The following is a 12,732-nucleotide window of genomic DNA, read 5'->3' as shown; positions in this document are numbered from 1 at the left end:
AGAGAGAATCCTGTGGTTTATTCAAACAGCTGTGCAAAGCTGCATGCATCCTACACCTGCCCAGGTACCAGGTGAGGACTGAGGAGGCCCAGGCGGAAGAAAACATTGAAAGGAATTTGGCAAGTGCTTGTTTGGTCCTTCCAACAACAAATTCCAAATTTCAAATCTTTTTTTTTTTTTTTTAAAGATCTGGCAATTGTTTCATTGTACTTATGAAACAATTGTTTTACATAAGTAGTCACAAAATCTTTTATTGATTGAATTTTTTCCTCATGGACGTGGGTCACTGGGTTAAAGATGTAAGTGTAACACTTAGCTCTGAGAATAAGAGAGACATTGATAGACTGTCTTGTGATAAGCCCCTCACTGACTCTAAAAACAAAGCTCCTCCTCTTCTTCATAGCCAGCAGTCAGAAATGTTGTGGCTGGAATTTCTCTCCCAGGCGTCCAAACGAGACCGCTGAAAACCGGGGATGAGTGTCTGCAATTCTCTGTGTTATGTTTTGATGCTTCATAACCCATTCGGCCAAGGTGAATATCATATTTGGTTCTGAGCATGGTTCCTAATGCTGTGCCCTGTGCCAAGCACCAGGCTGGAGCTCTGTGAGCTGGGAAATGGGCCAGCTATTTGAAGCACATTGCATCAGACATTCCCCGGGGTGCAAAGGAAGGCCTCCTTGTTAGAGAGCAGGGGGAATTCTGCCCTTGGAGATTGGACTCAGTAATTTTAACTCCTTGGCGAAAGGCCAAACCTTTAGCCAACAGATATCATGTGGCCCATAGAAAATTTAGACACAAAGCCTCCAGCTCTGGCTCTTCATGTAGACACTACCGCCAAGATATGTTGCCCTCAGGGTTACAGCTTTAAGAATGGAGCAGCATTATAAAATCTGACATTAAAAGCATCTTAGTAGATTTCCTCACTCACAAGACATGGAAATGTTTAAGAGTAATATTGTTTTTCTTTGCAATGAGAAAATGAAGATTCCAGATTAGAGAGCTGTCTCCTCCCCACCTCCAAAAAAAAAAGGCCACCTCTTATTTTCTTCTCAGGTTACATATAATCATGCGATTCCCAGTGATGGATGAATAGATTAATGAGAAGATTGCATTCATAAATCAGACCCTAGTGGTAGTTTGTGAACCAACTTTGTAACTTGTCATTTTCAGCCCCCAAAGTCCATCTCACCAACACTCCTAGACAAATGCTTTGTAATTCTACACTCCCTCACTCTGTCTGTGTGTTGCCTGGGTTATTGTGAACTGTGTTTGCTAGTCTGTGTGTTCCTTCAATACAAAGCCCTACTCAAATGATTTTTTTAAAACAACTAGCAATGCAGAAGAGTCCCTGGAGACCTCACTTCTGAATGATAACGGTGGGATGGGGTTAGAAACAAAGCTGTGTGCAGTGGCCTCAGGGCTCATCAGAGAACCAAGCAGAGAATCTTTGGGGGATTTACTCCTTCTACAAGACTATGATGCAGTTACCAGCATCCTGCAGTGTGTTAACCGAAAGTCAATGAATTCACAGTGAGAAGGAAAAGCTGAATCTTTTGCTAGCTGGACATCTTCCCTACCTTGAAGTCCAGAACCCGAGGGGCACCAAGGAACAGAGTGATGAGAGTGAAGACTGAAAAGAATGATCTGGAAACCTGCATCTGTGTGACCACTCTGTAGTCTCAACTCTGCAATGCAAGCTCTGGTCTCCTCTTCTCTCCTCTGGGGCCACTAGCTCCCTCCTGTGAAGGGGTGCTCAAGGAGAACGCGAAAGATGTATGAAGTGCTCGCTTTCATGCGATGTCATGGTCCAGGCTATGGAATTTGTGTGAGCATCTTTGTGGCCATGAGAGGTCCACATCTTTTCATCAGCTCTTCTGTGGTTACACAGATTCATCTCTGATTTATGTGTGAGGTTCTAAGGATGTCACACAGGTACTTGCCACCTTTCTTGAACCCTGTTCATTTTGGAGACTGGCATGATGTGTTATTAAAATGCCCAGGAGGGGGGAATAGCAGAGTGAGAAGAGGAAGAGGCAGCAGGGAGGCGTGGGGAAGGAGAGCCAAGTAGGTGATAAAACTAGCATTCCCCATGAAGTCCACCTGTCAGTCTGCAGGGTACGGACATATCCTGCCATCCTCCCTCCAGGCAAAGAGGCTTACTGGCCTGATCTTTCAGGACCTTGCCAAGGTCTGTTGTGTCCAGGACTCTACAGTCATAAGAGTCAGTGGGGGTGTGAGCTGTTTATTTGGTACCCTTTAATGTCATGAAGGTCACTGACAAAACACTAAACTGACCTTATGTAGTTCCAAGATGGCTGGAGAGGTATCTCAGCTGTTAAGAGCATGTACTATTCTTGCAGAGGACCAGAGTTTGTTTCCCAACACCAATATTAGATGTCTGCCTAGGACTCCAGAGCCAGGAGATCTGACACCCTCTTCTGGACTCCATGGGTACTACACTCACACATGCATATACCTATCCACATAATAATTGAAAATGAAATAAATCCTGGGTGCGGGGGGTGGGGGTGTGTGGGGGTTGGGGGTTGGGGGGATGGGGGGATGAAGATAATTAGAGATAGAGGGGAACTTGGAATGGGGGCAAATAACAGACACAGAAGTAGACTTCCAAAAACCACATTACTACCAGGAAGCAGATAACTGTATCACTTTTGATTTGAATGTTGACCTCAATATGTCTAGAAGAATGGTTCTCAATTTTCCTAATGCTACAACCCTTTAATATAGTTCCTCATTTTGTGGTGACCCCCAACCATAAAATTATTTCATTGCTACTTCACAACTGTAATTTTGCTACTGTTATGAATTGTAATATAAATATCTGATATACAGGAGATCTGATATACAACCCCTGCAAAAGGGCCATTTGACGCCCCTGCCCAGGGGTTGAGACCCATAGGTTCAGAACCACTGATCTAGACCATCACCTCTTCTATTCTCAAGAAGTAGCACAAAGTAACAACTTCTCACAATGCCATTGATGTTCATTTTGACAACGTTCATGGTCACAACACACAATCATGTACTTTAATCATACAAAATCCAAAGAATAATATGCCACTAGCTATACCAATTAAAATGAATCTGACAACGGAAATGAAAGAAACCAAGAGAATCTTCTGTCGGAATCCATACAGATGCCTAACAATATTCTTAAGGGATGGTGTCCAATAGCTGTCCTAGCATGCCAAGTCCGTTGTCAGAACTTCTGAATTCCCAGCTTTCCTGGGTGGGGAAAGAAAGTGCATTTTTACAGCCTATAGCTCTTTGAGAAACTGCTCTTGTGTCCACAGGTCGACAGAAAAATAAATGCAAAGGCTAGGCACCAAGATTGCTCAGACAGCAACAGAGTTCGGAGTCAGACTCAAAACTGCTGAATCAGCTCTGGCTGTTTGAAAAGGACCATCACATTAGCTCAAAAGGGCCAGGGAAGAAACTCCCAACTGTCAACAAGGAAGAAACCCACTGGGAACTACAACAAATCAGACAAATAATTTTTTTCCTACTCTACTTTGAAACAGAGGTTTTCATCTTTGAAATAGGAAAAGATAAGCTGGCTGATGTGTGTGGGTAGAACCTCTCTCTTCCCCATCTGCCCACCCATTCCTGATCTTGTAGCTTCAAGGTTGAAGTGTGGATCATACTCGCTCATTTTCTTTGAAGTAAATTTATCGCTTCTTCCTGTGTGGCCATGCCTCTTCAATAATGAGGTATAACTCCGTCATAATGTTGGCTCTTTCCAGGGCTGTGACATTGATCAATGGCGTGGGCAGATAATCCAATGTTCTGATAAAATCACAATTATACAAAAATTATTGCACTTAAAAAAATCAACCCAGCCCAAGCAGCAAAGGGCCAACTAAACTGTCAGGAAGAGTTGCCCTTCCTGCCCTTTGCGGAGCATTTTGACCTTTCTGGAATCCTAGTGATTTGGTCCATCAAACGTCCAGAAGTGAAGACTCCAAAAGATACCATAAGCTCCTTAAGGCTGTCTTGGTTCTAGGAGACAAATCACCTCCTTGGCCACATACTACACAGCAGGGACTCGGTTTAGCTAAAGGGCCCCTACAAAAACTCGGAAGCAAGGGAGCACGGGTAGATATCATGTCCTCACCTGTGAATGAAAGAAAGATGGTTAGCATCCTAAATGTATTAACCCCCTCCCAGTGCCACCTCTGGTTCTCATTATACTCAATCCCGTAACTCATGAGGGCCTGAATTTATCTGTGCATCTTTTTGAGACTTGTCCTTTCCATAGCTCTGACTACTTTCTCTCCACTTATACATCCGTCTCTTATCTTTCCTTGTGCTTCATTCTCCCAGCTAGCCCAGGATGCTCTGACTTTTTCTTAGTAGATATAGAGGTACCATGATGATGCTAGCCTACCACAGTTAAACAGCATATGTTTCCTATCCTTCTGTATTTCTCCAATGATGCTCAACTGCCCCCTCTCTCTCTACTGATGGTTCCTGTGCCCTTCTATAGTCAGAAGTACTGCTCTATGACTGATAAATGGGGTGCTACTTGTTACTTTAGCCAAGATCCCTCAAATTTACAGATCAGATTTTGAGGTCAAAATGAACATGTCACTAATGTTTCAGTGACCCTCCCAAGCAACTGCTCACACAGTAAGTGAAATCAAGGAATTTTCAGAAGCCATAATCCCAAGGCTCTGTGGTCAATATTGTTTTCTTTAGGGGAGTATCCATTCCAATCCAAACTCTTTTGGGGGCCCTCCCTCCAGCTTATAACTATTGTAATCAACACAACATTTACACACTTGTCTAGGTAGAGTTGGAAGGCAGTGTCTCTAAGTGGCAGAGAGAAACCCAATATCAGAATGGTTAAAGGCTCTTGGCAGAGGGGAAAATAACCATGAACTTCAGAGGTTTCCTCTGCTGCTGTGACCCCAAGGAGGCATTGAAGTTTGAAGCCAACTGTGTGTGACACAGACTATGCGCTGGGTATTTGTGACTCCTCATGACCACTCCTGTGCGCTTCCGAGTCAGACAGAAAGGCTGACAGGAAGTCAGAGTCTACACAAGTCCCTTTACCCTCAGAGCTTCTCTACTTACGGTTCCGGATTCAGAACTAGGATTTGCTGACGTTCTCGTAGATGACGTCACTGATGCAGAACTGCTGCTTCTTCCTCAGCCACATCAGCTGCACACACTGGTGGATGAAGATGTACTGCTCCTAGGAGAGTCAACAGGGGCAGAGAGGGCGTGTGGGAAGAGGAGGCACCCGTACCAGGCAGCGCCATTATCAGGACCTGATGCAAAAGGAAATCACTTTCCTGTCTTTACAGCGACAACTTTATAACTTAAAACCCAAGAGACCGAACTTTAAAAGTATTTTATTAGTGGTAGATCCTAGAACATCATTTCTTTATGTGTGTGTGTATGCTTGTATGTGTGCACGTCTGTGTACTTGTCTATGTGTGTGCATGTATGTGAACACAGGTGTGGAGGCCAGAGGTCAACATCAAATATCTTCCTCTATCATTCTCCACCTTATTTTGTGGTACAAGTTCCCTCACTGAACCTGGTGCTTGGTGATTTGGCAAGACCAGCCGGTGAGCAAGCTCCAAGTATCCTTATACATATACAGCAAGTCCTGTACCCACTGGGCCTCTGATGCCCCATACAGCAGATTGTATTTCATTTTTTGTTCTAGCTCTACTGAGGTATGATAAGTAATGTGAGGATAAGGAATAAAATATGGTGCTCTGATATGAATAGTGAGATGTTATCAGACATGTCAGTGAACAGGCGTCACCTCACATGGCTGCCATTTTCCTTTCTGGTGATAAGAACATTTCTAAAACTGCTCCCTCAGCAAATTTCAGGTATCCAGTCCTAGCTTTCGGAGGTGAAGTTGCTGTGTGGTACAGATGATAGATCATCACTGCACAGTGCCGAAGGCCATGATATGCAACCGTGATGGTTTTGGAAACTGAAGAATTCCCACCTCATTGTACATTGGCACGAACCCTAAGAGGTGTAAGTTAAACACTGAAAATGGAAAGGGTAAGATGGGTTAATTCCTTTCTGATTATATTAGAAAAGGAGATCCTAAAATTATAAGCAATAGAAAAAGACAAATAAAAATTTCAAGCTCCTCTGTGTAAAACATGGTAAAGGGAGAAGCACATTGGAAGGGAGATGCTTTCAAAGCTACTCCACAGTGTCCAAGAGTTACACAAGGTCTCACAAATCAGGAAATAAATAAATAAACAACTGCTACACAAAACATCCCTGGGAGGTAGAAACCGTCTTCTATTCCTGATTTGTAGCAGTTTGTGTTTATTAAGTGATTTTTTTTGAAGCAAGTAGAAGGAATATTAAGACATATGCAAACAGTGGCCAAGTAGTTGGGTGGGTGACACAGCGGTCATCTCAGCGGTAGATAGGGAGGCTGAGGCAGGAGGCACAGGAGTTGGATGTCAGCCTGGGCTGCACAATGAGACTGTATCTCACAAAGTAAAGTCACAGTAGTAAAAAGTGTAAATTCAAATGGTTGTTTTCATCTACAAACAGCACAGCTAAAGGGGGAAAGAACACTCAGTGATAATTTCAAGCGTATTAAGGAATTACCATTTCTTATTGTTGGAGAGGTAAAATCAATAAATGGTGTGGACACAGATAATATAGTACAAAGTAGCAAAAGCCAAAGTTAATGCTCAATAGATGGGTACTTTTTAAACAGACACAGACAATGTAGAAAAATGTCTAATCTTCTATAGATAAGAAAGCAATCTGAAGAAGCATTAATCTCTGAAGTGGAATTTAAGAGCTTTGGGTAGTTTGTAATGTATGTGAATGTATGTATATTAATATGCTATGTGAAAATTCAGTGTGAAAGAAATGCATGCATATATATATGTAACACGTGAGCACAAAGGAGTAGCTATGCATAACTGAAAGTCAAGATAAAATCACCCAGACACTAAGGTTAGAGCACTCTGTGCCACGAAATAGGTTAATAGGGTGGTTTTTCTCCTTCTTTGCTCCAACTGTTTCATTATAGGTAGTACAATTAAACACTACCCCTAAATAAAGTCCAGCCAAGATGGCCATGAGCTTTAAACAGCCTCATGTAAACAACTTAACACAAAGGAAAAAACAAATACTTCAAGCCCCAGCAGGTGGGAACCTCACCTCTGTGTTCTGAACAAGCTTTGGAGCAAACACATTCCCTTACATTCTGATAATATCTCACTACACTGAGCCACCCACAGTGATCCTCACACATCATTCCAGTATTTCTGGTGTTATGTGATCACTGGGAATAGACAGAGCTCTGGTCTGGACTCTCACCCCATGGCTGTTCATAGAAAACAAAAGCAAACATAACACACTTTCCTCAGTGGTGCAGGTAAGTTGCCCATGCTCCTGTAAATAATCCCTCATCCATGTTCTTAAAAGCACTGTAATTAAACTCATTGGATCGCGCGTGCGCACATGCACACACACACACACACACACACACACACACACACACACACACGCACACACAGAAAGACGCAAAGTAGAAGGAAGACTAGTTGGGAAGGGGAGGGGCTTGATGGGAGTGGGAATGGGATAAGAGAGTAATGGGGGTAGACAAATATGATCAGAACACATTATGTTCATGTCTACAAATGCCATGATAAAACTCATCAGTATGGATAATTCATCTAATTATTATGTATAATTAGTATATGCTAATTAAAAAAAACCCCAAACTCCAAACCAAGCAAAAACAATGAGAACAACATAAATCACAGGAAAAAGTAAGTAAAAGACTATTTTTGGACAAATCCATAAGACCAGGAGAAAGCCAAGCTGCCCGGAGTGAGGGCAATCTGCTCAGAGAAAACCCTAACTGACTTCCAGGGGGACAATTGGAAGAGAAACAAATGAAATGTCTGCTAAGAATAGAACAGAGTACAGGGGAAGGAAGGAAGGAGGGTGTCCCAGCCATCTGCAGCAGCAGCTTACAGATTCAATGTACTGTTATGGATCCTGTGTCATCTTATCTACTATATTCTTTATGACAATGCATGAGAATTGTCAGTCACGTTTAGAGATGAGAAGTGAGAGCCTGAAGAGGTGTCATGACCTGTGAGGTCCTAAAGTGGAGGCTCTGACCCTCTCCCAGGCTCTGACACTGTTTCATCTCCCCACAAGGACGGAGAAAGCCCGAAATGCGCTAATCAAATAAAAACAGTCAGGACCAAATGTACTGCCCGTGCATGCTGCACTGATCTCCAGAGAGACGCCGAGGACATGGCTACTTGAATCAGTTACTTTTGCCATTTCGGGGGTAGCATGGCGTGACGAAATCAAGGGGGTAGGCGGGGTGGAGAAGGTAGGAAAATTAACAACGCAAGATGAGAAGAATGTGCTATTCAATTCCTGGGTTGATTATGTACAGAAAGACCAGCTCTCAGCTGGAGACTGATTTTGTCCTCTTGATTGGCATGCTTGATTGACAAGTGCAAGAAAAATCATTTGGTTCTTTGTTCTTTACTTATTAACCAAGTGAATTAGCAGGCAGCAGGATCTGAATGTGAGTGGGCTGAAGGACAATGTGAGATAAATCAACTGGCATTGGAAAATACAGGTTGGACCAGGAAGAACAGAGAAACAAGGAAAAATAAGATAAATGAACAAGATGTTCTAGATGTAACGGATAAAGCAGGCATAAACCAACAAGTGGAAGGTGTCCATCTTGGACGGCTGAGGGAACTCAAGAGTAAAGCGGGGGGGGGGGGGGGGGGGGGGGGGGGGAGCTGGGAAGTTAGGAAGCCCGGAGACCTGGGCCCCCTTCATTTCTTTGACTCTCCCATCAAGTTCCTGGAAGGGACAGCAGACTTTCGAAAGACTGTTTTCATGGAGATGTCAACCAGAAATGTGGCTGTAAAGAAGGAAGCCAGACACCTAAAACTGGGGCCAAAAATAAGGGAGAAAACAAAGCATTGTCCTAATCGTGTAGGAAGCCAACCCACGGAGGCTGGTCTGGCTTCCGCTGTTATCACATCTGAAGACAAATAGTGGAGAGGGAATGAACAGGAGGGGCCCTGTGTACAAAGGTAGTTTTTAAAGACGGACTAAGCTTCTGTAGTTGTGAAAAATCAAAAGTAAACAGTCTGTAATCAACATCTATAAAGTTAAAAGAGGTATAAATTGAGGAAGTAAGTCCGGTCATTCATTCATCAAACAAGATGCTTAAAATAAGGTGTCCTTTGAAGTATGGGGTTTTATACATACCATATAGGAATATGTTTTGTAAGAGGTATATTACATATAATGTAATGGAGATGGTTCGAACTCAGATCCAGCCCCCATTGCCTCCCTTCCCACCTCTCCCTTCCCCTCCCCCCACCTTCCGCAGTCCAACTTCATGAGCTCTGTTTTACTCAAACCCACCAAGTGTACTTAGTGCTGCCTCTCTGTGCATGGGTGTGGGATCCACTGGATGGTGGGCAGTTTCCCATGCCCTGCATCCCTGCCCAAAACTGACTGCTTCTTCCAAAGTCACCCACCAGTTGTCAACAGCACCCCAGGGCCCACCTCTCCCTCTCCACGCTGGGACTTTGGCCTGATCTTGCACAGGGTTTGAGCACGCGACTACTACTACTGCGCAATCCTATCTGCAACTGCTCTGTTGTGTTCAGAAAACAATGCTTCCTTATCATTATCTACTGCCTCTGGCTCTTGTATTCTTTCTGCCCTCTTTCAAGGGGATGCCTGAGCCTCTGGAGGAAGGGGGTGTGACACAGACTTCCCCTTTAGGGCTGGTCACTCAGCAGTCTCCTGCAACCTGATCAGTTGTGGGGCTCCGCATGGTGTTGCCATCTATTGCAAGAAGCTTGTCTGAAAGGGACAAGGTCCTGCCCAGGACATGCTTCCTAATTGTCATTAAGATGCCTGACTGTTATTGGGTCACTGACTCAAACTACCGTGACCTGGGTGCAACTTGGCAACAAATACATTGGAATGGCTGTGCCAAGCCTTGCTCAGATGGAGCTGGAAAGATAGTGGGGGAGAAAGAAAAGCAAGCAAGGATAGGAAAGTCAACGTTGGAGACACTGGGCCATTGCCCTCCAGGCTATTTGAGTTATATTGCCATCTAGTGGTGCTTGGAAGAAGCTGCAGGAGGAAGAACAAGGCATTAAAAGAAAGGTCTGGTAAAAGAGGGGTCCTGCTTGACCTTATTCTAATCCACAAGCCTTCTCCTCCTCCCACATGCTTCCCCAGGAAATGCTCCATTGTGTCCTTGAGGCCGGGGAGTAACCTTATAGACCAGTGATTTGGATTATAAAGAAGTCACTGTACTTGGGTTTTTGCACACACACAGACACCCTCTGGCTGCTGCTGGTGGGCACCACAATGCAGCCTGGAGCTGTCCTTCCAGGTTGAGCACATTCTAGGGCTTCAAGGGGAGGGAGGACTTGGGAGAAGAGGAGGCAGAGGGAACACTGGTTAATAGTATTAGGGGAACTCTGGGGCACATGGTCCATTCATTGATTTAAGGGACTGGGACAGTGATGGTGAACTTTAAAATCAAGAGAGACAGAATGCACAAATACAACTTAGAGTTATCATCTAAAGTGGACGGAGACGAAGAGTCACGTGGAGGGAAAAAAACAACAACAACAAAAAACAATGGTGAACTTATTGAGCAGTCTGTCCTCTCAAGAATAAATCAAATCATATCAACCCTGCAGTCTCCCTTTAGTGGCACTTATGCGGATTGACTGCTACGTTCAGTGAGTTTCATACTGCTCCAAAAGTTTTTTTTTTCTATTGCAGACACATCTACAGTCTCTAAATCCCTAAAAGGCAGATGGAGCCAGAACAAGCATAGTCACTACATACACGATGGTGTTCTGAGAGGCTGACCCCTATTTGTTTTGTACTGGGGTAGTTTTAAATATACACGGTGAGAAAATGGGAGAGACGGATGTGAAAACATTGTGACCACTCTATTAAAACATAAAGTTGGATAATGGGTGCTTTCAGTCAAGGGCAAATTTAAGCGTACTTATTGCTTCAGTTCCTACCTCCGTCTGTACCATTGACATCCGGTACGACCTCATTTCTGACACCAGCCCTAAGATGTCCACAAATTCATGATCTCGAACATGCTGTAAGAGCCTGTCCAGGGCAATGAACGTTCCTGTTCGTCCCACGCCCGCACTGCAAAAGAAGGTTGAGATGGCGCTTGAGTCATAGCAGGCTTCTGTACTGTTGGAAATCAACTGGAAACTTCTAAAGTTGATAGCAGTGGAAGGCGGAAAACTATTCTCCCACAGTGCCTTCCACTTAACAGGCTCTTCAGAATGCAGTGCTGGTCAGTGTTGCTTGGGTGTTATGTTTTTGACCATCACTGTTTCTTCCTTAGAGAAGAAGTAAAGGTCTGTATCATGTCTGCCCTGGGTTCTCTGTTTTTGGAGGAAAGTAAAGACCCTGTACTGGAGATAGTCCTTTCTCCCCTTAAGGTAGGGATGCACATTAACAGTCTTTGTCTCAGGAACCTGGAACCCAGCTCAAATGTTTAGTTGGCAAGCCTGATGCCTAACTCTAGCTCTAGGGCCATAGACCTGTGTTCATGTTCAGCTCCCGTCTCAGACTGCTCTACAGCACACACGCCTCTACTGACCCACCCAGGAATCTGCACGAATCTCCCAGTGATCCTCTAAATAACTGCTTTAAAGTCAAAGCTAACACTTGAAGCCCATCTCATCCAGTCCCTGGATCCCAGTGCTCAGAGTGTGGCTGGATGTGGACTGATATTGCCGACTCCCCACAGAGGCTCCAACTCTGCATGTCAAAGCCAGCTCTTCCCTTCTTCCAATCACCCAGAGAGCCAAAAGCTTCCGAATTCTAAATTACACTCACAGCTTGGGTAAAGAGACAGGTGTAGCTAATTTACATGTGGAATTTGCTAGAGGATAAAACCAAAACTAAAAGCCTTGAGTTCAGAACTCAATTTACTTTTTTATTAGATAATTCTTCTCTCCTGGGGCTTCTCAGATAAAATGATCTTCCACTAAGCATGCCTCTGTAAAGTCACACCCAGAACAGCACTTCCTGACAGCCGTGAAAGGAGTGGACGAGTTTGACCGCATAGCTGCAAGCAGATTTATTTTCAGAGAACTGTTTTGAGAATAATCTTGTTTTCAGCAACCTGCTTTGAAACCGTGAAAATCTATGGTGGGCAGATGAGATGGACGGCATCCTCCTTCAACAGCGACTCACCAGCATTGCTGATCCCAAACATTGACACACACAATGCCCATACACACAGTGTACACACACAGTGCACACATACAATGCATACACATATGTACACACATACATGCATACACATAATATACACACACTCACACACATATGTATATCACAACAGAACACACACACACACACACACACACACACACCTCACAGCATCAACAATGTGGCTCATGAAGACGAGGTACTAGTGATGGAATAGTTGCTGACGCCTCCCCTGACATCATTATCCTACTTCTAACTCAGATATGCATCCAAAAGCTTTGAGTCTGCACAATGACTTTCTAACATCTTGTCATGATGGTGAATTTTGTGTTCACTCATGGGAAGGTGAGGTTTACTCTAGAGGTAACACTTCCCATAAGGAATTTGTATGACTTGTGATTTAAAGTAATGTTAGGATCCATTCGTCCATTTTACTTCAGCTTC

General features: G+C 43.9%; 1 protein-coding gene across 1 annotated transcript in view; it reads right to left on the bottom strand.

The window, feature by feature from the left end:
* Window positions 1–3,019: 3,019 nt before the first annotated feature.
* The window catches only part of Ptpro (protein tyrosine phosphatase receptor type O), a 213,685-nt gene continuing 203,972 nt past the window's right edge, over window positions 3,020–12,732 (bottom strand). The window contains exons 25-27 of the mRNA XM_052719820.1: window positions 11,073–11,208; window positions 5,098–5,218; window positions 3,020–4,135 (exon numbers count right to left, since the gene is read on the bottom strand). Coding sequence (XP_052575780.1) covers window positions 5,114–5,218; window positions 11,073–11,208 — 241 coding nt within the window. The 3' untranslated portion in view covers window positions 3,020–4,135; window positions 5,098–5,113. The remainder of the gene's footprint in view (window positions 4,136–5,097; window positions 5,219–11,072; window positions 11,209–12,732) is intronic.

The sequence above is a fragment of the Peromyscus californicus genome, unplaced genomic scaffold (genome assembly GCF_007827085.1).
Source record: "Peromyscus californicus insignis strain IS unplaced genomic scaffold, ASM782708v3 Scaffold_6__1_contigs__length_162567912, whole genome shotgun sequence".
NCBI lineage: Eukaryota > Metazoa > Chordata > Mammalia > Rodentia > Cricetidae > Peromyscus > Peromyscus californicus.
The sequence above is the reverse complement of the archived record's forward strand: the minus strand, read 5'-3'. Positions and strand labels throughout refer to the sequence as shown.